Source organism: Anguilla anguilla, chromosome 3, assembly GCF_013347855.1.
Source record: "Anguilla anguilla isolate fAngAng1 chromosome 3, fAngAng1.pri, whole genome shotgun sequence".
Classification (NCBI taxonomy): Eukaryota; Metazoa; Chordata; class Actinopteri; order Anguilliformes; family Anguillidae; genus Anguilla; species Anguilla anguilla.
In genome coordinates this window covers 37,587,058-37,614,646 of record NC_049203.1, presented here as the reverse complement: position 1 = coordinate 37,614,646, position 27,589 = coordinate 37,587,058, and the positions used below count along the sequence as shown (strand labels likewise).

The 27,589-nt window shown below is 40.2% G+C and overlaps 1 protein-coding gene across 3 annotated transcripts in view; it reads left to right on the top strand.

Moving 5' to 3' along the window:
- Nucleotides 1-2,487: 2,487 nt before the first annotated feature.
- LOC118223762 (sodium-driven chloride bicarbonate exchanger-like) overlaps nt 2,488-27,589 on the top strand; it is a 94,482-nt gene continuing 69,380 nt past the window's right edge. The window contains exons 1-2 of one of the 3 annotated variants that reach the window (XM_035410729.1): nt 2,488-2,974; nt 8,737-8,766. In XM_035410729.1, the coding sequence (XP_035266620.1) occupies nt 2,927-2,974; nt 8,737-8,766 (78 nt within the window). In that variant the 5' untranslated portion in view covers nt 2,488-2,926. Of the gene's footprint in view, nt 2,975-8,736; nt 8,767-25,408; nt 25,896-27,589 lie in introns of those variants that run through there. The other 2 variants (XM_035410731.1, XM_035410730.1) reach the window with 2 other exon arrangements.

Genomic DNA, 27,589 nt, shown 5'->3' with positions numbered 1-27,589 from the left:
TGGACTTATTTTTATTTGTCATAAATTATGCATTGCAGAATCTATCTGGGCTTGATATAGTAGAAATGATACTGGAAATAAATAAATTAGGTGAGCTACCCAAAACAATGTAGCAAGACTGATCGTAATTGCTGATATAATTGCTTTCATTATTATTATCATTATTTTTTGCCATTTGGAAAGTGCAAGTCTTAACTTTCAATGATGCATGAGAGCATTAACATAGCTACAGTGATTGTAGCTTTAGGGAGATATATTTGGCATCAGAGATTACTAATTCAAATAGAAAGAATATTTTCTACCGGAATATCTTGTGTCCAGGGGGTAAAAAAACTTCAATGCCTTTGGACTCCAACATAAGGCAATGTTACTGGGGCATACTGGGTGAGAGAGAAAAATTATCCAAACCCATGCAAAGCAAGCCATCAGAATGGAACTGTCACCACTCTATATGTTCTTGTTTTTGGCTCATTCAGATGTACAGTAGAGCTAACATATATTTTGCAACATATGCAAGACAAGCTTCTAAAAGGATAGCAGTAATATAATGCACATTCTTTATTGCGTTCCTTTGCATAATTAGTTAATATCCTTCTAAATCAACACCTTTTTCATTTTCATAATAATTTTGTCATTTATGGCAGTCTTAGTAAATTTCCCCCTTCATATTTTAGGCAACATGTACATTTATATTAAATTCCATGAAAATCAAATGTGTTTCCAATCCTGTAATTAATTCAATGGTTAAGAAAAGTCTTGTACATGTTGTACTTTCAGAAATTCTGTCTGAGGTTCAAAATGTTTCTTTCTTACCTCGACATTAGCACTCCTTTTGACATATTAACTTTTCCTTCACAAATTAAATTGAGAAAACCAACAGGTAGTCAAATCCCACATGAATTTGTCTTATGGTTCTTGAAAAGTTGTCCTCTCAGCAACGTACACAAATAAAAATGGGAATGGGCATTCTGTCTGTAACACCCTCAGGAACATGAACAGTGATGGCTATAGCTGCAGGTCTGCACACCTGAATGTTGCTCGGTAAGCATCCCAGTTGTTGCTTGCTTCTCTCAAGCGTCTTTGGGAAGCGCTCAATGGACATTGCCACATGTTTTCAGCCCTCAGAGCTCTCCAATTTATATCTCCTGTGTTTTGTTTGCCACTCTTATCATGAATTGTTGCTGTTAATCATTTGTTTTTTTATTTTACAAAGTCAGTTTTGTTTTCTTGTTCCCAGTCACAGGAAGTACAATGCATTGCAATGAAAGCAGATGCATAAAGGAAAATGGGCAATTATCAAATTTTCCAGAGAAAATTAACATCTTGATTTAGTAGTGCAGTCTTGTTATATTTCATTTTTACATTGGCTTCATTTACAGTATTGTGAGCCTGAACAGTTTGACTCTCTGATATGAGGTCCAAACTTGTGCTTTGATAATTACACCATGATCTTGTTGGGCCTCTAACTGCTGGTCTGACTCAAGCCAAATTGGTGATTGACCTATAACACTGGACAGCCTAAAACTGGCTCAAACCATTAAGACTGCAGCACACTAATCTCACAAACTGTAATTTCCGGAGATAGTGCACCCCTGGTCAAAACAAATGTTATAGCATCATTCACAGATACCCAGCCAGCTTGCACTCAAGTAAGCTCAACAGAAGATAGATGACAGATTTATTAAAACACAAAATCTAGCAGAAGTACTCTTATTTTTCTGTTTTAACCCAACATGCTACACAAATGATGGCTAGCTCGGAAGCAATGTGATGAAAAGGAAATTGCTATTTTATTTTAAATAACATAAACTGAGTGACTGTCACATGAATCCACCATAACCTACAGTAATGTTGCTACACAGCTGTGGGTATGCTACTGCACTAGCACATGATATTGTGTTATCAGCAATTTTATCAATCACAATCAATATATTTACTCAGGAGAACACATAACAGTAATATATCTGACGATGTACCGAACAGCTGCTTATCTGGACAAGTGGTTAGCTAGTCTAAGGTCAGCTTTCATCCTCCTTCTTTTAACTCAAACCTACAGGACCTGCGCACTTCCATTTGAACAATTTTAATACAATATGCTACACATACACCATTAAAATTTTCTCAAATGCAAACTTTAGTGAAGGGAATGCACTTATTAATACAATACAATGCTTATTGTGATCATGTTTTTAACATTTAGCTGGTTTATTTTGATCCTTTTGTTTGGCAAATGTGGCTGATGTGTGTTATGTGACTGTTATAAATAATAAAAATTGCAGACAATCCAGGATAACATTTGTCAGGGAACAGGGAAAACACGTAATCTATATATCATTAGGCCTGCAAGAAATAAAAGTTGAAACTCTAACCAAATTAAAGGTAGTAAAGTAGCCTACATGATACAACTGTTGGACAATGCCTCCTGGATTACAATTGATCGTTTCTGCTCGTTGAAAGTGGATCAGCTCAAAAAAACCGAAAGGTGCTCGTTCATAATACTATAGTCTTAAGCGTGAATATATCGAGGTTCATGTGCATTCTTGCGCATTATACGCATTTACTGTAATTCAACCACGAAATATCTGGACCTGGACTATGCGTTGTGAACGCCGGAACTTTATTCAGCTGGACCGTTTGACAACAAGCTTGAATGTTTATAAGCTATTAAAAATTTCCTGATGAATTTGGACATACGCCCTGGTCTGTCAAGTCGTGAGAACGTCCATTGTATGCTCATAGCTTGAGCGCGTTAATGAAATGCGCTACTGTAGGCTCTAGCTGGGAGTGATCATATGTGGGCAGGATCCAGGGTTCTTAAGCACATGTGACAGGACCGAGTCGGTTTATTGAGACATTTATAACGACTCCACTGTTAGAGAACCTCATTATCACAAGAACATAGGCAGATAGAAAGAGACAACGAAAGATGGACATTAAGGACCAAGGAGCTCAAATGGAGCCTCTTCTGCCAACGGTAAGAACCTCGTTTAACCGCTCGAACATTTTTGACGCTGGGGTACATATCTGTATTTGATTTTGTGTCGAGAGAAATTCAAGCTGCAGTAGGCTCGTCAATTGCCGGTAGGATGGCATTGATGCAAAGGTACGTAATGTATCTTAGCGGCGTCTAAATAAATGAACGAACCATTTGCAACCTACGAACAAATAACGTGACTTGTACTGGTAATAATAAATGTGCGTATTATATCTTAATGTCCATATGTAGCTTTTATTTGCGTTACATCCTGTCACGTATGGAAAATAAATGGGCTGCTTCACGTTCATTTTTGCCAGTGAATAGCCTTCATGTGGAGTCCTAATTTCACTTTTGTTAAATGTCTCGTACCTGAAAAAACCCGTGCCTCAAAACATAGGCATATGAGAAGCCCAGAATCATTCATTATGCGTGCTCTTTGTATTTGCATATTTAGTTGGTTTTAATCTCATAACACCCTACGAACTTTTCTGTATCTTTACATTAGGATCTTTTTTCTGGAGCATAACAACCGAAGTATGCGGATGATCAGTTGCTCCTGTTTAAGCAATAGTGTAATTGCTACGTGTAAACGTGCTGAAAATACTGATTTGTTTTGGAAATGATTGTAAAAGTATGCACTTAGTCTACCATGCTTAAAAGAATTCAGAGCAAAAGCATGAGTCTATCCAAATTTCTGTGAAGCGTGAACCTCCCAATATAACCTGTGTCACCTAGTGGCCTTTCCCCTTCCATGACGATCCTGTAACTTAGGACACTGTTCTTGTAACTTGTTGCGTGAACCCATTGCATTTCAATTTAAATATTTAAGAGAGTTGCATAGTAGCCTGTATATAAATGCCAGTGTTTTCCCTGCTCTTCTGGGGCTCACAGATCATCTGTTGTGGAGCCTGGATGTCTCTCTATCCCTCCATCTCCCTCTCTCATACAGAGACCCAGACCAGGCTGACAGTACCTGCTGTGCTACAGGCAGCTTGGCACTGGGTGTTGGGATGGATTGGAGGAGGATTGTGAGAGATCAGTTCTGCCAGGGTTAATGTTCTGCTTTCTGGTTCTGAGCATGTAACTGTTCAATTCAGGTAATTTTCAAACAGCCGCGAGTTACAGCACATTTTCAGCTTGGTTGCACATCTCTTCCCAGTCTGTGCTGTGTTGTGCTGTGCTATATTGTATGTGGGGCACTACATTTTAGGTGCCTGTAGTGGTTCGTGAGTGAAACGAATGTCATTTAGAATTTTTCAAAGACTGCTTAAAAAAGCATAAACTGCTTGGATAACAAAGGAATTAGCATTTAGTATGAAGGTGGGAATGTAGTATAAGGAAAGCTGGGCTAGGGCTTGTGACCAAAAGGTTGCAGGTTTGATTCCCAGGTAGGATGCTGTTGCTGTACCCTTGAGCAACGTACTTGACCTGAATTGCTTCAGTGCACAGTGTATCCTGCTGTATAAATTGATTCTATGTAAGTGTTGTGCTAGTTGCTCTGACTACGATTTCCTGGATTCTGCAAAATGACCATAATGTAATGTAAGAAAATATGGCTCTGGACAACATTAGCAATTCTGACAGCTTTCATTTCAGTTTGGTCATTCATTCAGGGCCAGGTAGCTGTAGCTTCCTGAGACAATTTCCTACAGGAAATTGTGCAGTTGCCGCAAAACAATAAAAATAATGTGATTAATAAATGGTTTTTTTTTACCATAAATATAAATATTAATTGAGATCAAGCTGGTCTTCATGTGGCTAATGCAATGAGAACTGTTATAGCAGTAAGTCCTTCAAAATATTTTTAAAGGTGCAAATAAACACAGAAGACATACACTGCTTATTACACCACAAGAAAATGAGACACGGGTGACCTAAAAGCACCTTCAGCGGAAAGTGCAGCATCCCCACAGCAGTCTTGGCGTACATCTCAGCTTTAGCACGTTAGCTAGCGCTAAGGCTGCGTGGATAAGACCCCATTTTACCAACTAGTTCAAACCAGAGTCAGAATATCAGCTTGGTGTTTGACCACCGGTGACAGCGTGGCACTAATCACTTCTGCTCTGCAGAGATTCATTATCCATTTGCTTGATGGAAAAGAAGCTTTTTGTTAAAACCCTCAGATGTGTCCTTGCGCACTGATTGAGGGGCAGGAGAGACCGCTTCATTCTATGGCTTAATGCGGTCTTGTACTGATGTAATTCCCATTTAATTGGTGCCCCGTCTTGAATCCAAATGCTTTCCCTAGGTTCTGCAAGGCTAAGCAAAGCGATGAGTAATCGCGGCTTCTCCCACTCAGCTTGGCACTACTGCATGAAGAAAATGTAATGTTCTGTGCTGAATCACCAAATGCCAGTCTCCTCCCTCTACCTGTCATCAGCAGCGATACTTGGCACTAATTGAAATGTTCTATTTGTTAATGGCATTTATTGAACCTTGTTTTAATCCTCTTGAGCGAAGAAAACAATTCTGTGAATTATAGGGATCGCTCATCTGTTTTATTCATTCTTTATTCCACCTTTTCACTGACTTTGAATGACCAGCACTGTAGTACATTTTATTTTCAGGTGTGAAACAGGCATGTAGTGTTGCTTCAAATTGCTGTGCTAATGTAGCAAATGTAAGATGTTTCCTGATCTGAATATCTCTCCTGTCTGTCCCATACCTTTCTGTATTTGAACAATAAACTGTAGTGATGCATCGAGTTCCGTGGAATGGGAGTTGAACATTGACAGGCAAAAAATAACCCAACTATCTATATTAGGATAGTTGGGTTATTTTAGAGCTAAAAAGACAGATACACTTATACAATTTGTTGTACGTCGCTCTGGATAAGAGCGTCTGCCAAATGCCTGTAATGTAATGTAATGTAAAAAAGTTCTGTGAATTATATAAACTTCATTGATTGAATAATATTATCTAAAATTACAAATCTAAAATTTAATTATGTTTTACACAGAATTAGATTTTAGATTTGTAATCAAACATTTCACATGTGGTTAAAGTGTGGTTATTCAGTGTAGTTGAATCTTTTTTCAACTGCTTCCAGAAGAGTGCATTTTGACAGATTCGCACCATGATCCGAGCCTTATCTTGTGAGATGTTTCAGTGGAACAATGAGCGGAATGACATCTGCCGCTGCAGAACAGTCGATTTCTCTAGTAAGCTCCTCAAAAGGTGCAAGTAGATTCAACGTGCACCTTTGTTGTGGCTTACCTTTATAAGATAATGTTGAAAATAAAAATCCTGAACATGTTGCACTAGCTAATTATTCATCAGACTATTATGAGGATGTTGTTGAGCCTCTTCACTTTGACTGCAGACTATATTTATTTGAACCGGAATAAACAGCCTCAGACAAGAGCTGAAGTAAATTTGTGTGCGCACTGAATAGTGTAGCTTACGGTCAAATTCTGCATGTTCGGAATTATTTTTACAAATTAATTTCAACATTCACATTCATTTTCACTTCCCAATAACAAGTGTAGGTACACTGAACTTGCTTGAGGTACATTGAACCTGTAGCCTATCTTGATATGGTGCCCCATAGATGGCATAGTGAAGCTACTGGAATAGAGGGAAAAAAATGTTTAAAAACCCAAAAATTTACAATGAAGCAGGTATGTAAAATACTATCAGAACCGATAGGATTGATGAAAAATATTATTGAAAATAAGACCCAGGTTGAAAAAAAAAAACTGACCTTTAATGTCCACTTCACACACTTTGTATTGTTTCCAGATGGATGACATTTGGGGAAATATATAGCACTGTAGCAGCAACATTCCAATGCTGCTAGCACATGGACTCACATTTCTGAAATCATAAAACCAGAATATGGCCAAAATAAAATTAAATCTGCTGGTCACCGATAGAGTGTTATGGAGTGAAAAACCTACCGTTTCCGTTTTACTTTTTATGCATAGCCCCCATTTCAGAACACCATTATGTTTGGTATATTAGTGTTATGCAGTTTGAAGTAGTTATATTTAGTATTTTGTCGCATATCTTTCGCATGCAAGAACTGCCTGAAGTCTATGACTAGTCTGGATGAACGCATGTACTTTCCGGGGCAAAAGGGAGGAGCCTCGCCTGCCGCACGGAGCCAGCGGCGGCTCCCTATTGGTTAATCGAACTGTCTGTCTCAGTGTGCCGGTTCTCCCTTCCCCTCCAACACTCCCTCTGTTCCGTGTGTGCTGCAATCTAAGTCCCTAAGTCATCTTTTTCTCAGCAGTCTTGGGCTAGGTGGCCTTCTCCCCCGCAGGAGAAGCAGCGTCGCTTCTCACATTCCACCAAGGGTTTGGGAGGGGCTGGCTTTTTTGTGGTGGCCAGGTGTTTGGTTTCCTCTTTGCTCACTTCTCTGAGGTCCGTTTGGGGCTGGCCACTCCCTTTGTGGCCTCTTGTTCGGGCATTTGCAGCATCTCCTGCGTGACCTGGTGGTTTTCCAATAAAGCGATTAGTACATCCAAGTTTTGTGAGCCCTGCTGGGCAACATACCATTTGAGGTCTTGAGAGAGGGCATGTATGCACCAGTCCAGCATGATCTGCTCTAATGGACGGTCCCTCTCCTTCCACTAGCCAGTTGCGTATCAGATGTGACAGGGCAGTTACCCATCTCATGCTAGTAGAGCTGTGTTGTATGCCCACTGGTGGAAATGTTGGGTCTGTGCTGGTGAGCTGTAGCCATATTGAGCCAGTACAGCTGCTTTAAGGGTGGTGTACTTGCCAGCCTCAGTGCTGGTCAGGTCCCAGCACACCCCTGTGAGGAAAGGTGCTACTGCACTCTTCCTGGGGAAACTGTTCCCTCTATGCTGTCCACTCCAACACTTCTAAGTATGCCTCCACTTCATCATCCGCTGTGAGGTCAGTGAGGACCTCCGCTTCTTTCCTGTACTTTTTGTCTTCTGGCACAGCTCTGCCACCGCCTTCTGGAGTGTGCTCTGGGCCTGCATGATGGCGGCAAGGGTTTCTTCCATTTTGTGCTCCATCTTTTTAAATATGCACTGTGGTTCCCTCTATGTTGTTCACTCTTAGCAGCATGGGCTCAATTACTCGCATTCTCCACCATCTGTCAGCTGCCCCGCCTTGTGCGAACAAAGAATTGTGGAAACAGAGGGTCAGGAAACAGTTTAAAATTGATAAAAATGTACATTTTGGGAAACAGGAAGCCAAAAAAAATGGAACAAAAAGACTCTTCTGGAATTTCCTTTTATTGTGGCGTAGTGTGCCCATAGAAACTTTGTGGTGACTACTTCAGTGTGATGGTAAGGTTTAATATGAGTGATATTTTGATTCAACAGGGCTGGCTGCAATCAAGCCCAGCTGTGCTCCATCAGCTGAATCTAATGATCAATTACATTTGATTTGCTAGCTGATTGAGTAAGGGGCACAAATACTTGTTTTTGTGTTTGATAACTTTTTTCATTAAATAAATGAAATAATAATTCAAGAATCTTTGTGTTTACTCATTTTCCCTTTGTCTAATATTACATTTTGTCTAAAGATATCAAACCACTCAGTGCAGTGATAGAGGAAATGAGGAAGGGGGCAATTTCTCTTAAATGTTAGACCGTGACATCCTTTACTTTGCACTTTGTGCTTTCACTTACAATCTAAGCAGCTGACGATCACAAGATTTGGGCTAACTTCCACAGAGGGGTTCATGATCAGAGACATGAGTACTGTTGGAGAAGGATCTGTTCAAATTTGAATAAGAAACAGTTGTTGACCATGTTTTGACCGTGTTGTTTCCTTTTCAGGTAATCACTCCTGGGGAGGGCAGAAATGTGGTGAGTTTGAGTGTTGTCTTTTTTTCCTTTTTCCTTTCAAACAAAAGCACAGCATTAAAAATATTATTGGTTCTTTTGACATATATTTTTAATTTACAGGCCTGGCTATTTAGTTAACCTGTTTCATATTAGATGGAATGTGGAATGGATTTGAACTCCTCCTGGATCACATGATCACATCCTGTCTTTCACTTAATTTTTTAATTTAACCATGATGACCCTCTCAGTAATGCACGCCATGAAGAATAAATGTCACATATTCCTGTTCCAGGACTTTTAACCAGTCATATCAACTAATATTTCACTTTCTGTATTGTGTTCTACGACTAATAGTTATTTGAGAAAGTGGTTATGTGTTTCAATTAATTAATGGATAGACTGAGAGGTAAAATCACTGGGGTCAAGCTGTAAGTGTGGACACCTGGCCATGGACCCTAAACCATTTCTAGAATTCAAAGGCACTTACTTAAAGAAACAGCTATAGACAAAAAAGTTTGAAAGATTGTTTCAAAAACTTCATTTGATGAGGAAGTATAAATAAAAATAAATGTCTCTATAATGTTTTGGGAAAAGGACTTATTTTTTCTTGATTTTTTTGATTTGGCTCTGTACTCCACAATTTGCCTGTTCTCATTGGGAGTTCATTTACGGGTATTTTTATACACTTTGGTTTCATCGGTTTTTTCAGTTAAAGCAGTCATGTTTGCTCTGAAATGGAGTGGCTGTGTATAAAAATGCTGTAATTTCTACACGGTGAAACCAAAATGTATAGAAAATACCTTAAAAATCTGAGAGTATTTGACTTAAACCACATGTGAATTGTTTGATTAAAATCAAAATCAAAAATTGTGGGGCCAAATAAAAAATATTTTTGTTCCAAACATTATGGCAACATTGTATATGTTGCTTTGTGGCTGTAACACAATCCAGCATAAACAGGGGGCCCACAGGACGGATTTAAAAAACCCCTGCTGTAATCGCCAGCTGGTGATTACTGTGGAAGCAAGCAAGTTTGTTGTGATGGAAAGGTATTCCTAGTCTGTCAATTCAGCAGCTGAGAGATAGTAGAGCCACTTGGAATAAATGATAATATTTTTCCATTATACAGTACCCCAACTGAAAGAAAAGTAGAGCAATTTTATATAAATTTGTTTATAAAGATTAAGATCCATAGTCAGTGAACAAAAGATGAGATTTAAGTATATATTAAGAAAACTATTTTGAGAGAAATGAGGTAGAATATTGTTATCGGCGTATAAAAGCTAAAAACCCGCCAGCTAAAACATGGATTCGGGATAATGGTGAAGCTGTATTGATATTAGCCAAAAATAGCTTAAAACAAACTTTTCTCTATTAATCTGAACCCAATTATGGGGCAACATGATGCGGCATTAGATGTTCCACCGATGCTGTAAATTAAGTAAAATGTCATGCTCGTCATAATCATAGCCATCTGAAACTCAGTAAAAACTCAGTTGCTTTCTGCTCAATAATAAAGTAAATTGAAATGTTTTGTCACACAAACTGAATGTGTTACATTTTCCCTGAGGTTGTTGTCTGTGCTCATCTACTTCTCCCATTAATGTGGAAGCTCGCAGCTTCCATTTAGTGCCATACTGTAAAACAGGGTGGTTTCAGCGTCATTCAGTACAGCAAGTAAAATACTGGTTATGGATGTCTGCCCAGAATGACCAGATTGTGCATCCTGCCTAAAATGCTCTTTTGATTACAAATTGTCCACTTTGCAGAGAGCAATGCTATATTTTATTATATATTTGGAAATTTAAGGGGGGGATTTAGTGCATTAAAAATAAGGAAGAAGTTTTTCTTTGCTTTATAATGCAGATGTTGATGATACCCTTAAAGGTTACTTTGTTGAGAGCTATCAAAGATGGCAGTCTCTATTTGTAAATACCATAACACTTCAATTAATGGTCTCGGAGTTAAATTGTTTTAAGTAAGCCCCATTGTGTGATGTTCTGTGTAAGGACCCACACGCAGACCAGGGAAATTCAAAAAACGTTGTCTTTAATCAGTCCGAGGTTCGAAGCCAGGTAGTCAGAGAGAGGACGGTGCCGAATCGAGTTTCCAAAAGAATAGTGAAAAGACAGGCAAAAAATCAAAAACCAGGAGATCAGAATGGCGAAAGTACAAAGGGACAGGCAAAAAAGAAGTCAAGGCAAAGTGAAGGTCAAACCAGAAGCAAACAAAACCAAAAGGGGCAGGCAAACTCTAAGTCGGGCAAAGGGGTGTCGCAGGAATCTCGATAGACAAAGGCTTACTAACAATCGGCACAATGAATTCGATCAACGTTCTGACCGTGAGCTGGTGGAAAAGACTGACATTTATACACTGGGGAAGGTAACAATCAAGGAGGGGTTAAGTGAGTGAGGGCGGAGTAACAAACAACATCCAGGTGAAGAACATTAGGATAACTAATAAAATGACAGGGGACCGACAAAACGCGGACTGGAATCACATAGACAACAATGATAATAGACAGCCTGGGTGAAGCAGGTAAAACACGTGCAGAGAGAGAGAGGTGCAGTCAGAGCAAGAGACAGGTGCAGGCAATTGCAGAACTCAGCGTTAGAGCAGGCTAGAAAGAAAAGGGGCGGAGCTACAGCGCAGCATGGAAAAGGGGAGACTGGTTAATGTAATAGTATAGTGATCTAAACTATCAAAAACCCAAAACTAGTGTGTGTTAGTCCATTAGTAATATTCACATGTTAGTATATTAGTGAGGTTAGTACTTTACAATCTATAAATTAGTAGGGATTAGTAGAAATTAGTAAAACTAGAAATAAGCAGGAAGAAAGTAAAGCGAGACTGGAAAGAAGGGGGGAAACCACGAAAACCCGGAACCACCCGAATAGTGAAATCACACAAGTGCAGGGGAGTGAAGCAGCTCAGGGAACACAGACACAGAGACAGTACTGGGGAGACAAGTGACCGGGAAATACAGACTACAACACATTGTTTGTTGGAGACCAGTCTCTCTAGTGTTTCTCCGTCATATGGATACACCTCATTCTGAAAGTTGGCTACTGGTTTTGAAACCTGTTTATTGATTTTCACAGTTGCGCAAGAAAATGCTTTAAATGAGATAATAAATATAAAATTCTAGGAGAACAGAAAATGTATTTATGACAGCACATTGGTAGCCAACAGGTATGTATCTACTAATGCCAGTGCCAGTGTGAAGCTGCAACGAACTCCCACATTTCGTATGTTTTAGCCGTTGTTCAGCCTCTGCTGTGGAATATTTGTGAGGCTGTATTCACGCACTTGCTTGGAGTCTGTTCCAATGTGCCATGCTGCAGCTACACTCAAACAAAATGTTACTGATATCATCTCATTGTCTCTGGTGCTTTAAACATTAGGGGAGATTATTTATAAACCAGAGACAGGTATTTTTGCATCTCTAAAAGCTGAAGAAATGCCACCAGACTGTTTGCAAGATAATATAATACAAGAATGGGTGCCATACTGATCCAGGAAACTATGGGGCCGTTCCTCAAAATGTTCCCAATGTTATTGGAATGTTTTGTCGGTGTTATAACTTTGCCACTGCATGGTGCCAACATTGTGAGAACATTCCGGGTTAGCTGGGTAGTTCAATTTGCATCTCATGGAAAATCCTGGAATCTATCATAAGGGACAGGTGTGGATTTTTGAAAAAATAATATTTTAAAAGACAACCAGCAGGTTTTTGCAGGGAGAGATCATGAGTAACAAACATCTTAGGTTTACATAAATCATCTTTATAGGCATACAGGAAGATAGTTAGCTATACAGCAAGATAGCAAAGTAGCTACATTTGGAGATGACACAAAACATGGGTGTTTAGTAAAAAGCAGTTTTGAATTGACTAATCCTAGATTTTACCAGAAACCACAATTGCAAGTAAACCAGGAAAATGACATTCATTATATCGAAATGTAAAGGTCTGTATATGGGAAATTAAATAGATAATTATTAATAATTATTAAGAAATAGAAAAATTGGAATGTGATTAAACAGTCTTGGAAGTAGGAATTGATCTATGTCTCATTATCAATGCATTGTGATATAGTGGTATCAAAGGCAAACATTATTATGGGGTTTGTGCAAGAAGTATTGAGTGCAAATTAAAGGTTATATTGATGTTACACAGTAACTTTGTCAAACCACATTTAGAACATTGTGTGCAGTTTTGGGTACTGCATAGTAATAAGAACATATAATCTCTTGGAAAAAGTGCAAAGAAACAAAACTAAATTGGTTCCTGGAATCAAATGTAAAAGTTATGATTAATGAATGAGCTATTCAGGCTCTGTAAATGGAGACTAAGGAGGATTTGATTGGATTTTAAAATTCATAATAGTCATTAAAGTAGTGATTAACATAAGATTACCATAATATCTTTGTGGTTGAGTTGGGTTAGCAGAACAAGGGGCATAGGTGGAAATTATTTAAAGTAAATTCCACATATACCTGGAAGGGTTTTTATCGACAGAGAGGTATGAAGTGGGTGTAGAGTGTGCTCCCATCCGCAGCCTGTTTGTACTGTTCTCTGTTGCTGAGACATCCCCTGGCACTATGGGCTGCATGAATACAGTTTTTTGAAACGTACGCTGTTATGCTCAATCAAAATTCAGTGAGTGAAAGCTGCATCCAGCTGCATTGCCATGGAAAGTGTCAATGCTGGGGAATGCTAAATCACGCTTGGCTATAATGCAGCTGCAGGAAGCTCTTTTCTGTCTCAAGAATGGTTTTTATCTGAGACTTTATATTCAATCAATTTAATCTGCTTCCAAGTAAGTTTGTTGAATGTAACACCTGCATACACCTGTATATGTTTAGCCACGGGCCAAGGAAAGTGCATCATTCAGGACAGCCCTCTGACAAAACCTCCAACAAGTCCAAGAGACGCTTTGACAGTTAGAGCCTGATTTAATTCTCCTGGGAGTTCTCATTTTATGTTGCGTCTGACCCCAGAAGTAGACCTTAGGTGTGATAACTATTTACCTTTGAATGATTTCTATGCACAACCTGCAACTGAAGTCAAATGTGATTGCGGCCAGTACCCCTATCATGTCTTATTCATGCCGCATGTATGTCATGACTTGTGAATGGCCTCAGGAAGAGAGGAGTTTAGGAGGATTGCTGCAGTGAGTCACTTTCAATTTATCATTTATTAAAAATGCCTGAGACAATATCATGTTCCTCCTAAGACCTGGCAATTCATTTTTGTCCCCTGTAGGGGACATGAGTGTCTGGTCTTAATCTCAAGAACTGTATATTCTACTATGCTACAAGGGACATTCAATAAAAAATTAAATAAATAATATTTTTGACAATATTTCACTGAAACATGTTTTTGTCATCCAAGACACTTGTACTACGTCAAAAATTTAAATATTTAAACTGCCGGGTCTCAGGAGGATATGTTGTGCAGTTCATTGTGGTGCATTACATGCTGAGGTTGTTTTTCCAATATTTTTACTTATATTACCTATGGAGACAAGTTGAGTAAAGTGGAACCATGTAGTTTTTTTCTTCTGATTGCAGCACAAGCAAACAAAAAAAAAAACATTTATTAATTTATCACAACAATAGGTCCACAATTCTGGCCCGCAATTGCAGACAGTAAGGGGGTGTTGAAGTGGTTGTGATTGGCTTGTGAACAACCTTTTTCATCAAAGTAAAACACCTTACTTATTGTTGGAAGTTGCATAAGCTGTTCACAGAATGCCATATCAGTCCCACGGCAAGAGATCTGCAGTCAGAAATATATTTCAAGGGGATATTAAATATTAAATTCAAATATTAATCATCATCAATTCATTAATGAAGCAGATGTTATTCCCTTATTTCATGAAAAAATTGGTATGCTTTCAGTAATGAAAATGTGGTAAAAATACTGTTTGTCCCCTCTTATTTGAGTTGATCAGCCCATTAAACTAATCAGTATTAAAATTGAATTATATTCAAAAATCTTAATTTGTATTCTCAGGTAATCATAATCTAACTTTAATTATATTTATGGCGTTGGCAATAAAATAATTTGTGAAAAAATAACGGTGTAATACACTACCTGGCCAATAATATGTGGATACATCACACCCATACATACTTGTTGAACATCTCATTCTAATTCCATGGGCATTAATATGGAGTTGGACCCCCATTTGCTGCTGTAACAGCCTCCACTCTTCTAGGAAGGCTTTCCACTAGATTTTGGAACATGGCTGTGGGGATTTGTCAGGTTTAGAAAGAGTATTAGTGTGGTTGGGCACTGATGTTGGCCGATAAGGCTTGGCTCGCATTCGGCATTCCAATTCATTCCAAGGGTGTTCGATGGGGTTGAGTTCTGGGTTCTGTGCAGGCAAGTTTTTTCCACACCAAATTCGACAAACCATTTCTTTATGGACCTTGCTTTGTGCATGGGGGCATTGTCATGCTGAAGTAGGACTTCCCCCAAACTGTTGACAAGCAGACAATTCTCTATGTCATTGCATGCTGCAGCATTAAGACTTCCCTTCATTTGAACTAAGAGGCCTAGTCCAAGCATGAAAAACAGCCCTAGGCCAGTATTCCTCCTCCACCAAGCTGTACAGTTGGCAGTATGCATTCAAGCAGGTAGCCTTCTCCTGGCATTCACCAAATCCAAACTTGTCCATCAGACTGCCAGATAGTGAAGTGTGATTCATCCCTCCCGAGAATGCATGTCCACCGCTCCAGAGTCCAATGGCTTCGCGGCTGAGCTGTTGTTGCTCCTAGACATTTCCACTTCACAATAATAGCACTTACAGTTGACCGGGGCAGCTGTAGTAGGGAAGAAATTTGACAAACTGACTTGTTGGAAAGGTGGCATCTTATGGCAGTGCCACGTTTAAAGTCACTGAGCTCTTCAGTGTGACCCGTTCTACAGCCAATGTCTGTCTATGGAGATTCCATAGCTGTATGCTTGATTGTATGCACCTGTTAGCAATAGGTGTGGCTGAAGTAGCTGAACCCACTAATTAGAAGGGGTGTTCACATACTTTTATCCATGTAGTGTATATCAATATCTTTGCTAGTCAGCTATAGCTACACTACACTAGCTCGCTAGATGACAGCAATGTATGGTGGCTTAGAGCTAGGCTTCAGACAATAGTTTGGTAACATTTTCTTTGTCTCCATTTTTCAATTTGGAATGCCCAATCATATGTCAGCACTCATTATTGTATCCGCTGTACTCGATTTTGGAGAACACAGACAAGCAAGTGCTCTCCTCTGAAGCACACGATAGCACAAACGACTTCTTATCACACGGCAGCTTGAGTCCTAGAGTTGGACACTTCATGTACAGCTTAACAGGTGGACTTGCAGGTGCCCGATGAACCCGCTAGGGTCACTAGGGAATGATGAGACATGAATCCCTACTGACTGAACCCTCCCTTAACGCTGACTACCCGTCGCCCTGTTGGGCATTGGTTCGGTGGGCTGCGGTGTCCTACAACTGTGGACTACAACAAGAACACTGAATTAACTGTTTGAGCCACCTAGCAGCCCCATCAGAATAGCTCTTAAGGTAACTGATATTTTCAAAGAGAGTTTGGTAATCTAATACATGAAACACTCTTAACATCTTAATGAAAATGTTACCCTTGGAATTCCACACAAATTTAGAAGTCAGAGGATTATTGTGAGAGCCTGCACTGTATTTCAATTGTATGGGGAATAAATGGATAAATAAATAAAATTTTAATATTGGTCATATTCTGCAGCACTGATCTCACCTGGAAAACTAGTCCAGAGCCTTTACAGTAAATGCAGAGTATAATATGTTATTATTGTTATTACTATTATTATTGTTGTTTAGTTGTGCACAAAATTCACTGCTCACTGTATACATTTTTCACATCATTCTCCCATCATAACATTGGGTATTGTGGAATGAATTTTCCATGGAAGAAAAAGGTTTTTTAGCATTTTGCTTGTCTGCACTGAGAATTTTGTCAAAACCGTATGCAATAAAAGCATCTCAGGGTCTTGACTGGCTACCTTTTCTGTCGGTAGGTTGAATGTCTTGGCAGTACCACTGCCAGCTCCACTTAACACCGTGAAGGAACAATTTTGTCGCTGACCTACTTCCCTCCTTGTCCTAGACTCCACTCACACCTGCCCACAGCTGTGGGAGCAAAGCCTCTTCCCATGCAGTTACCTCTGCAAGTCCTTTAGTTACTAGTCTCCTCTACAAAACTTCCTGTGTATGTACATATACTGTATATTTATATATATATATTTTCTTTTTCATTAAAACGGTACTGATAATGGCAAACTGGTCGACTGATTTGGATCAGCTTTCAGCAGCATGTCAGATGTCAAACACTTCACGCATTGTGAGTGAAATATGACTGTTTCGCAGAGCCGACTCAAATACACTTAATGTCTATTAGAGTACAGTTTTGACCATTTACTCAGTATATTTATTTTGTTTTTATCTGCCATTTCTCATTGCACCAGTACTCTGGAATACCCTCCCCCCTGACATCCGTACCTCAGACTCACTCACCTCCTTCAAATCACGCCTTAAAACCCACCTCTTTTCCCTAGTCTTCCCCCTCTGTCCATCACACCCCCTCCTACCACCACTGCGCCACTGGTCCCACTGCATTTTTTGTATTGTATGTTTTTATTTTTTTATTGTATCTTTGTCTGTTTATTGATAATGATGCTTGTACCCTGGTTTCTTTTGTTGATTGTTTCCTTGATTTCCCTGTGTTGTAAAGTGTCTTTGAGACTGTGAAAAGCGCTATATAAAATACATTTATTATTATTATAATAATAATAATAATAATTATTATTATTATTATTATTATTATTAGTATTATTACTTCCTCTTCCATTCTGCAGGCTACGTATCTGCTTTTAATGATATTAATAATATTTTGGGTTTGAAGTCTAGACACAGGAGCTGAACAATGACGGCAGTCACAAAATGGAAAGGCGTTGTTACGTTTTTTTTTAATGTCATTTTTGTAAACAGCTTTCCTGCTCTTGTTTTCCCAGTTCAGCATAGCCAGTGGCCTCTCAAGTCTTCGCAGTTGCACTTGCACCCACACATGCGCTGCCGCTGAAGTGTGTGCTCTCCCCTAATGCACTTACCTGCCAATGCCTATTTTCCATACTGCACGCTCTACCCTGGCGTATTGTTTAAAGGAGCTAATGACACTTTTATGTACATAGGCACTTTTTTCCAGGTTCTAATGTTGTGCGTTGTCATGCAGAAAGCTCACAGCTGGTGCCTGATATTTCATTTGCCCGACCTCTGCGCTTCAAATCCAGTGTTGTGTCACGGAAGCTTTAGATGTGCTGTGGTTGTGTTGCTGGGAATGCTGATTTTACTGTTTAGACAGGCACAAAGTATGTAATGTAGCACAGAGCTCACGTTAGCCTGTTTGGAGACAACCTTGGCATTTTGCCTTTTCCTGTATGCCACTATTAGCCATTGGCAGAGGCCACAGAATTCTGAACAAGAAATGGCTGTGCTAGCAGCTTCTGCCTGCTCATTTTGTATTATTCTGTTAATTATACCTGTTTGCTGGTAATTTCAGGTGATTAAAACACAATTTAAGTGCACATTAATGCATAATTAACATGGTAATGTTAATGTAATTGTAAGTGACACAGTCAGTTCCTTTTACTGTGAAGTATAGCTTGATTACGAGGTGTGTTTTTGGCTATGCAATAGCAGTTGTTCTTGGATGAGTAATTAAGTCTTCAGGTATGTTTTCAGTGGTAGATCAGTTTTCCAGACTGTCACCTTCTGCTTTGTTTCAGTTCACAATTATATTATTAGCACTGCTGGTGTGGCGTCTGGCATGTAGCTGCGGTATTCTGACCTGAAATGGCTTCCTCTGGAACTACCATATATACATCCACCTCCCTTTCTCTCTCTCTCTCTCTCTCTCTCTCACCGTCTCACTCATTCTCTCTCTAGTTTTTTAAATTTGCCTTCATTTGTCAGAAATGTCCGTCTTCTTTTACTGAGGCAATTTTATGTTGATTCTACTGCTGGAGTGGATTTGGAGGGTTGGGGTTGAGGTCGATGGAGTTATTCGTATTTAGAATCTCCAAAGGTACCGTGCTCTCACATCACCATTAAACCATACACACCTTGGCAAGGTTCAACTGATCATGTGCACTCCTCAAGGACATACACCTATGGGCCAGTGATTATTTCTTCCACAGTAAAAGCCACACAGGAGTGTCTCGAGAGCTGGTGACCTGTAGGTGTCTGGCACATAGTGTATACAGTGTTGCATTCAGCCTGCGTTCAGTGAAATCACATTTAGCTCCTCTTTCGGCGAGCCTGTTTGATGTATCTCTGCCTGGTAATAACAGGTCTCCTTGATAAGTCTGTATTTAGTTTGCATTTATCTGCCATGGCCTTGCACTGTTGGTTGTGCTTTCAGGCAAGCAATTCACCTCTGCCACATGGCCCAGTGGTGTGCTTTTCTTTCCAGTGGTCAGTTATTTAGTCTGTCTGCATAGAGCCCTGCCATGCTTGTGAGCTGGGCCATTTTCTGCGTGTTTTCTGCCAGTTCAATCATTGAAGACAGCGTGTTCTGGATTCAATCATCGCTCAACCTGGCCCTCAGCATTTCTCTCACGACGTCCCTGTAATTACAGTCCTGTGTGCATGCTGTGCGTGCTGCTCGCAAGACTACAGCCTGCCTCTGTCTGTACCACTCTTATTAGACTTCCTGCTCTTTTACGTGATGTTTTACCTCCCCCTTTCATAAAATGGCTGTTGTTTTCTCTACACTTGATAGGTAATTAATCATGCTTTCCCTATCTGGTTTACGTACATTTTTGGATTCAGGCCACTGGTCTGCCTCATAATTATTGTACAATTCTTACAAGAAACTTTGTTTTGTTTTTTTGCTCCTTTTCCCCCTCTTTGCCATATGTTATGTTGAAAGCACAGGCGGACATTTGGGGTCACTGCTAATAGTAAAAAGGACTTAGTATTAAACTTAGTATTTATTATATTAGCTTTAAGGTAAAGTAACACTTAAGCCATAAAATCCATTTAGTGGTAGGCCTAAATGATTTTCTATGTGTAATTTGTCAAAACGACAAGCCTTCCATTAAGTTTCTTTGTAAAATGAGTTTGCTGCTAAGCTTTAAGGAAAAGTGTTCTTCATTCCTGCTTAGTGTGGGAGATTATCAGGAAACCTTACCAGCTGGTACAATAAAATATAAATGTATTTTAAGGTATAGTATTTGATATATAAAAATAATATTCCTTAGTTCATTCAAACAGCAATGCGTGTTCTACAAAACGTATGATTACTGACAGGTTCAACATAAAAAATCTTAAAATGATAACATACACAGTACAGTCAAATTGTGTCCTGTCCATTGTCTCTTGAGACAATGGCTTGTCTCTGTTGTACAGCGTAGAGTATTGTGGAAATGGCCCATATGTGGGTTAACCCAGGCGGTGGCCTGATCTCCACAGAGCATGCCTCTTGTTGTTGTCTGAGTCACATATTGCGTGTTCCCTCCTCTTGAAAGTCATATTTTTGTCATTCTCTGCCCCTGCTGCCGTACTTCCTCGCTGGTTGTGTCTGATGTCATAAGCTGGCCATTTCCCCTCAGGCAAACTGCTTCTGTAAGTAATCGGTTGTTCCATGGCAAGCATGGTGCCTGTCCATCTCAGTTTCCTGTAAAAAACTTGCCAGGATTTTTGAGTCTGACGTTCTGATGTCATAGAATTTTTTTTCTCTATTATTTACATTTAAGCTGTGACCTGACAAAAACATAAAAAGTACTTTATATATATATAAAGTGAGTGAAAAAGAATGTAACACTTTTTTCCACTCACTTTAAAAGTAAAGCAGAAGCCACAAGGCCAAAAAAATAAACCACTATGGGTTGCTTAATTCCAGTGAACAGGAGCTCCTTGATCGGGTGAAATTAAGACATTCCCTTGAGCCTGAACTGTGATTTCTGGCGAGTGGGTGTTGGGTCTAATCCAGGCACGACAGATAGCAGGCAGCGTGTAGCTTTCGTGCCCTCGCTCTGTGCTCCTGGCTTCATCTCTCCTCAGCGCGACAGTCGGACACCTCGGCCTCTCGCCCTGAAGAACGGTCGTAGCGCGCGGCGAGACGCGACCGCGGATGGCGATGTTTACGGCGGAGCTCTTCTTAACGAGGGCGACGAGACGTCGATGTGACGGCTGCCGCGGCTGAAGGGATTCCAGTTTACGGTTCTCGCCGGCGTCCCTCGCCGCGCTGCGGTGTTTCGCGCGCCGAGCTGAGGTCGTTCGTTTGCCGTGCGCTACGGCGCGGCTCGTTAAGTTGCACCGGCCGTAACATAACGTAAACCTGGCTCGCAATTGGTCGCATTGTTCCCGCATGCTGACGTGCCACTTCAGCAACCTGCTCTTTCAGCTCTCTCACGATGAGTTTATGCCTTGTATCTATGTGTCATTTAGATTTACCTGCAAATTATGAATCTTTGAGGGTTTGAGACTGCTGGCACTGGAAATTGCACTTTTATTTATGCCAGTAAATTAAAAGCAGAGGTGCACAATTCATGATAATTTGTACTAATCAGTAAGATCAGAATTGGTTTTAGCCAAAAAAAGATCGTAATACTTATTTTATGTGCGGTTTACTCGTTAACAGCTTTTCTGAATATAGAAGCTTTGATTGGCAGTTCCCCTCTAGCCTGTGCACCTGTGATGACAGTTTAGTGTTAATGAGGTTGCCATCAACACCCAGTGCCTTTTCTTTGCTGAAGACAGTATGCCGAACTGTTTGAATTTTAAGCTTCGTCTTGTAGTTATTGACATTATTACACCCGGGCCATGCCGGTGCTGTTGACCTGTCAGGGTGTCAAAATGTGTGAGTAACAATATCCTATTTAAAATGAGGCCCCCGGTTATGCTCTCCCTCCTCACACTCACATTTTACACTTGGTGAGAACAGAAGCTGGAGTCTTGACAGCTTTTTACATTCTCAAGCCAGCCAGCCAGATGGAAAAGTGCAGCTCTTTTTAGCCTTTACCTCTGAGTCTTCAGATCTGCGTATCAAGGACAGTTAAAGGCAAGGGGCAGTGGCATTTGGGCATGGAGTGGAATTCAACTCAGTTTGGAGTATTTAAATGGTCTGGATAAAATTTGTAAAAAAACACAGCCATAATTTGAATTGTAACACTGACCTTTGTCTAGTCTATGACAAACCATTAATCCATTAAACCATCTAAACCTTTAAAACCATGGCCCCATCATTCTAGTCCTTGCCTTTGACCTGGTTCTCAAGGCCCTTGAAAATATTCTCATCCTTGAAAGAAATGGAGAGCTAATAGAATGTGGTAAAATATCGTACCATCATTGAAATGTCCTGGAAAAGTGCCCAAAAGTCTTTCGTGATATCTCATCCTCCTGGCAATCTGGAAGTTAGCAACTTAACTGCTTAGTCCCTTAAGCCGACTAGCAGAAGTCACTGATGATTGAAAATTGTATATCCTGCCAGAAACCAGATATTGTGTCTCAAAATGTTGTCACAGCATGCTGCTCTGTCTTCCAAGCTAACTAGTTTCACCAGAACTGGTAAAGATTTCAGGTGCTAGTGTGCAAGTATTTCAGTGCTCCACCACCAGGGAGTCTATAGAACCTTGTTTTCAAGTCACAAGTCAAACAATCAATCAATTAATTGTAGCAATCTGAGTTAATCTCATGCACCTCACTTAATGAGGTGCATGAGAAGATGGAACAATGGGGTGTTTATCATTGTTGACATTTATCACATGTCAATCTCAGTGTAATGTGTAAGACAGTGCAGCAATGATTTAACATCACCAAGAAGACATAAATTTTTTTTCTATAATTAGTTGGAAATATTGGTTTTAAATGCCTGCTTAATGGTGTTGGTGTGGTGCTGTTTGTAATTTTGAAATTCTGAGTGACAGCTCTCCTTAGACCTGGTACAAGGTCTAGTGAAAGGTTTTCTTCATTCAGACTGCGGAGTTGTTCAGTCAAAAATCCTGACAGTCTTCAGATACTGAACCATGTTTTGTTTTTCAAATGACTGGGCTTGAGGTATTCTGTGAGCTTTTATGTTGTTTTGTTTAATTTGTTAATACATTGATTGTTTATTATTCTGTCTGCGCTGTGTGTGAACCCTTTTGTGTCGGTGTTTGACACGCATTCATTAACTGCATTAGCTTATTGCAGGTTTCATGATTTTTGATTGAAACCACTGGGTGAGGTCAAGTAGGCCATGCCATGTTGGGAAGTAAGCCAAAGCTGTTTCTCCAAACTGCTATTGTCTTCCAACAATGTCCTCGGCTTCTTTAATGCACCTTTTGTGCTGGGTGTCATGTCCATCTCCACAAACTAAATAAACCGCCATTGTATTTGGAATGGTACTCTGTGGCAGAATTCCAAGTTCCCAATCTGGATTTGCATGGCTGATGGTTATTGGCAAATAACAAATGTCCTGTGCCACTATGCCTCTATATTTGGTATAACTTTTCTTGTTTTGACAATGTTCCTTAAAAAATTGTGTAATTTTGGATGAATCCAATTTTTCAAAAATAATATTTTCACTGGGTATATTACATCATCCTTTTGACAGCCATTTCACCTCTGTCTGTCTCCGACTGCCATCTTTTGTCTTAATAGGGTCTTTAGCAGTCTGTTGCCATATGAGACCTGGGGTCTAAAGATAAGTTGAAAGCACAATAAATCGAATATATTGGTCTATGAGTTGCAAGTAAGATTTAATTTTACTTGGTCATCAGTCTTGAGACTGTCAGTTTCACTTCATCCCTTTTATTCATAACATTCATTGTTTGATATTGAAGAACACCTCATAATTAGTCCATAATCGAACCCCTGGCTAAATATGTCTATTGATCTGGGAACTAGGACTGCAGCAGCTGCTTGAAGGTGCTGGAGAACAGAGAAAGTAATTGCTTCCCCAATAAAAAATGTGTCCAATCTAAACGTAACTGTTTATTGTGTTGGTGCCAGCATCTACTGTGCTGGTATTATGAATGTGGAGATTTGATGATAGCACTGATAGTGGCGATGTGTACAACTGCTATTTTGTTTAGACGCTTTTGATGCGCCTGCCTTTGACTTTGCCATACTACTTCTTATGATGATTGTCTGTTCAAGAATTGGAATTTAAAAATATCATATTAGAAACTTTTTCTTGATACAATTTCCTATATTACTATAGTGTAATGTACATTATTTTTACATAAGGGAAAAATGTGGCTATTCTATATTCTATATTCTATATTAAAAGTTTGAAAATTCATTGCCTACTCTCTGACACTTTCATGAGAAATAGTGTTTTGTGATGGCCTCTGCCTAGTTTCAGCCCTGGATTTCATCTGCGTATTAATCTATTGTAATTGTAGGCTATTAGGAGAATGCCCCTTCTTTTGTGGGGAGGTAGATGGCGAAACTATCAAATAAAATATTTATGTTAAGTAGCCAAAATAGATTAAATAGTTTAAATTGAACTGGCTCAGAAAATTATTGTGTTGATTTATTTGCTTAAAAGTTCAATCATTAAAACTAGAATATGTATTTGTATAGCCTGTAGCCCCCCTTCCCCTCCCCCCTCCCCCCTACCCCCTCTGCCAGGCACAATTCTGTAAGCTTCAAAGTTTCTCTTTGGAATTTTGAATGCCCGTCTCCCCCAACTCTGTGCTCCCAGTCTCATTCCTGACCATGCCACTGCCCCCAGCAGCTCCATTGGAAAACCATACCATGTGTCTGTAAGTGTTGGGGCTGATTGGCAAACAGTTGCCGTACAGGGACACTTAGAGGATAACTGCTAAAATGCAGATTCACAGCCCAGATGGCCTCATGCTCAGTATCTTTTCCAGACCTTAAATATGTGCTCAGAATTATAACAAATATTGATTTTGATATGCTGTACCATAATAGATAAGTGCTCCTTATCTTGTTAAGGTGCAAGCTACATTGCTTATGGTATTTATACGGTTAATGTTTACAGAAGCAATTAATATTAAACAACAAGACTGGAAATCTCTTGAACGCAGGCCAGGTTACATATTAACGGGACAACCCATAAATACCATATCTATCCCTTTTTTGCAAAAAGGTTTTATACTTCATAGCTACTAGTTTACCCTAGTTTTTTTTAACCCTTGTCAGGTTCAAGTGTGTCATAATAGGTCTATGTTATTTTTCCTGTGAAACAATTGAGGAATAACCAACAGCATTTAATTATTTAGGTTTTGTTTACTGTAGGGTAATGTTATACTACTGAGGAAAAAATGAACGTGATTCTTTGTTGATTGATATGCAGAATCTCAGCTCTCTCTGATCTCCACAGCCTACCTTCACCAGGAGGTAATCCTGTGATTTCTGCCTTGGCTGAACTTGTTTGGTCTTCAGACCTCATTGTTTAGCATCAGGAAACAGGCTTTTTAGTCACGTCGCATCTCCGCTCGATTTGCCCTGCCGTTACCTGGAGTACCCCCTTGAGTGATCCGTATTTTATCGACGTGTGGTAAAAATAGTCGAGGACGTGATACTTTGCTGCAGAAACGAGAGTGACGCTCTGCCTCACGTGATCTCTGCCGCTCCTGCGTCAAAGTATTATTTTACCCGTGTCTCGCTCGGGCTGAAAGCAAGGTCAGGCAGGAGCCGGTCTGCCAGGTCGAGGCTGCGGATGCGGAGAGCTCTCCCAGCATGCCTCAGGGGAGACGCGGCGCAGCGTCGGAGCGGTGAGCTGCTACAGGGCTTTATTATCGAAGCCGACACTGAAGGGGAACTCTGAGGGCTTAGCGCTAGCCTGCCTCGGATAAGAGAGCGTGACATCGGTGATGTCACCGCTGTAATCTCGCATGGGATTGGTGGAGGAATGGATGCCCAGTTGTCAAAAGACATTAAGGTTGTGTGGGCTGGCAGACCCGGTGCAGTTGTGAGGCTTCTCCTGGCACGGTGAGAGGGCAGCCTGTGCTCTGCAGTGCACCGGCCCCCTGTCCAGGCTGAGCTACTTCCCCCGCGCTCGCCCGAAAAAAAGGAGGACGCCTCAGACCCCACGGGACAGGCCATGCAGCCGGGGAGCTCCGACCCGTACGGCCGGTTTAACTGCCAGGTAGGGCTCTCCGCTCGCTCGGGCTGGTTTGAAGCGCTCTTTGGTACCGAGGTGGAGCTCGCTTTGATCAGGGCGCAGCAGATGTTCCATCCGCTGGTTGTTTTAGTGGGAGGTTGTTTGTTTTATTTCTCTCATTTCTGAAATTAGAGCGATATTAGATTTTGTGGACGTGACCGAGCGAAGCTCAAAGGACAAAACGTATTTGCTGTCATAATAAGTTGCGCTTTGATAGACAGCTTGAATATGGTGTTCCTGCCAGACCCACCTCCTTTACAAAAACTGTTTCATTGTTACAGTTTCCCCACATAGTGGAATAAGATACAGTTCAAACAGACACATCTGTTTACCTTGGCATGAAGGCATTCTATCACTGGTAATTGTAGAATGGGAAATAGTCGTAATTGTGCTGAACTCCTTATATTGCTACAAGGACAGTGTGGATCCATGACATGGAGAGCTGGCTGACAGATGGGAGGCTGTGCTGTCTTGGTAGGGGACAGGGTGTCCTGTTGAGAATGCTCATTGATCTGTTTTTACAGAAAAGTTCATGTGGCTTAATGCATTATTCTGCAATAAAACAGTGTAGGTGGGGATGTATTTATGTCTGCGGAATGAATGTGGTTTCACCTGTTATTCTGCATCAAATCTGTGTGTGTGTGTGTGCGTGTGCATGCATGTGAGGGTGTGTGTGTACATGTACGGTACAAGCACATGTGTATGTGTATTTATGTGTGTAAAATGGAACTGTGCTGTGTATGTGTGTATAGGTGTGTGTGTGTGTGTGTTTGAAAAAAGTCCTGGGTTTTAAGTGGGTTTAAGCCATTCATCAAATGGTAATAAAAATCATAATTATCTCCAAAACTATATACAGTACAGACATGGTTCAAAGCTTGAAATAAAGGACGCCAAGGAGTACTGAATCTCACTCTGTAAAAATAGACATAAACACATATTTATTCTGAAAAACAACGAAGAAATGCAAAAATTGTTTTGTGTTTTCTTTATTCTTTAGTGATTGCTCATGCTGGACTGTCACACGCCAGCGTGACACCCCTGGGAGGGAGATGTGGCAGTTCCGATAGTGCACCATTGATTGGCGCTTGGAGAGAGAGAGAGAGAGAGCACACCCACACACACATGAAATTAAATTAACTAACATGTTAACCCTTCCCCCTCACGGGTTCTGGACAAAAACAATTAACTAAAACAACAAACTACAAAAACAATGACGAAAGAAAGCAAAACTGAGTGGAACCTTTTCAGTTCACCGCTCATAGCTGATCTGCTTTTTTAAATGACAGTTTACTTTCTTGACAAAACAAAAAAAGCTAAATTAAACTAAACTAAAAACTCGCTCTCTCGGTGTGCACTCGTGGTCTCTGCCCTGAACTGTGAAGAGGCACACACCTTTAAGCAGCTGGGCTGATTAGTTAAAGCAAGCCAGGTGTATGTTCTCTCTCCACCAGCTGAATTCCACATGAATCAAACCAGATTTATTTTTCCAATCACACCTCAGGATGTCTACAAAACCAGGAAAATGGTTTGGTGTCAAGTGAATAAAGTAGTAAAATTTCACGTGTTTAACCAAAGGTGGGCCCAAAAGTGCAGCTCTTTTTAGCCTTTACCTCTGAGTCTTCAGATCTGTGTATCAAGGACAGTTAAAGGCAAGGGGCAGTGGCATTTGGGCATGGAGT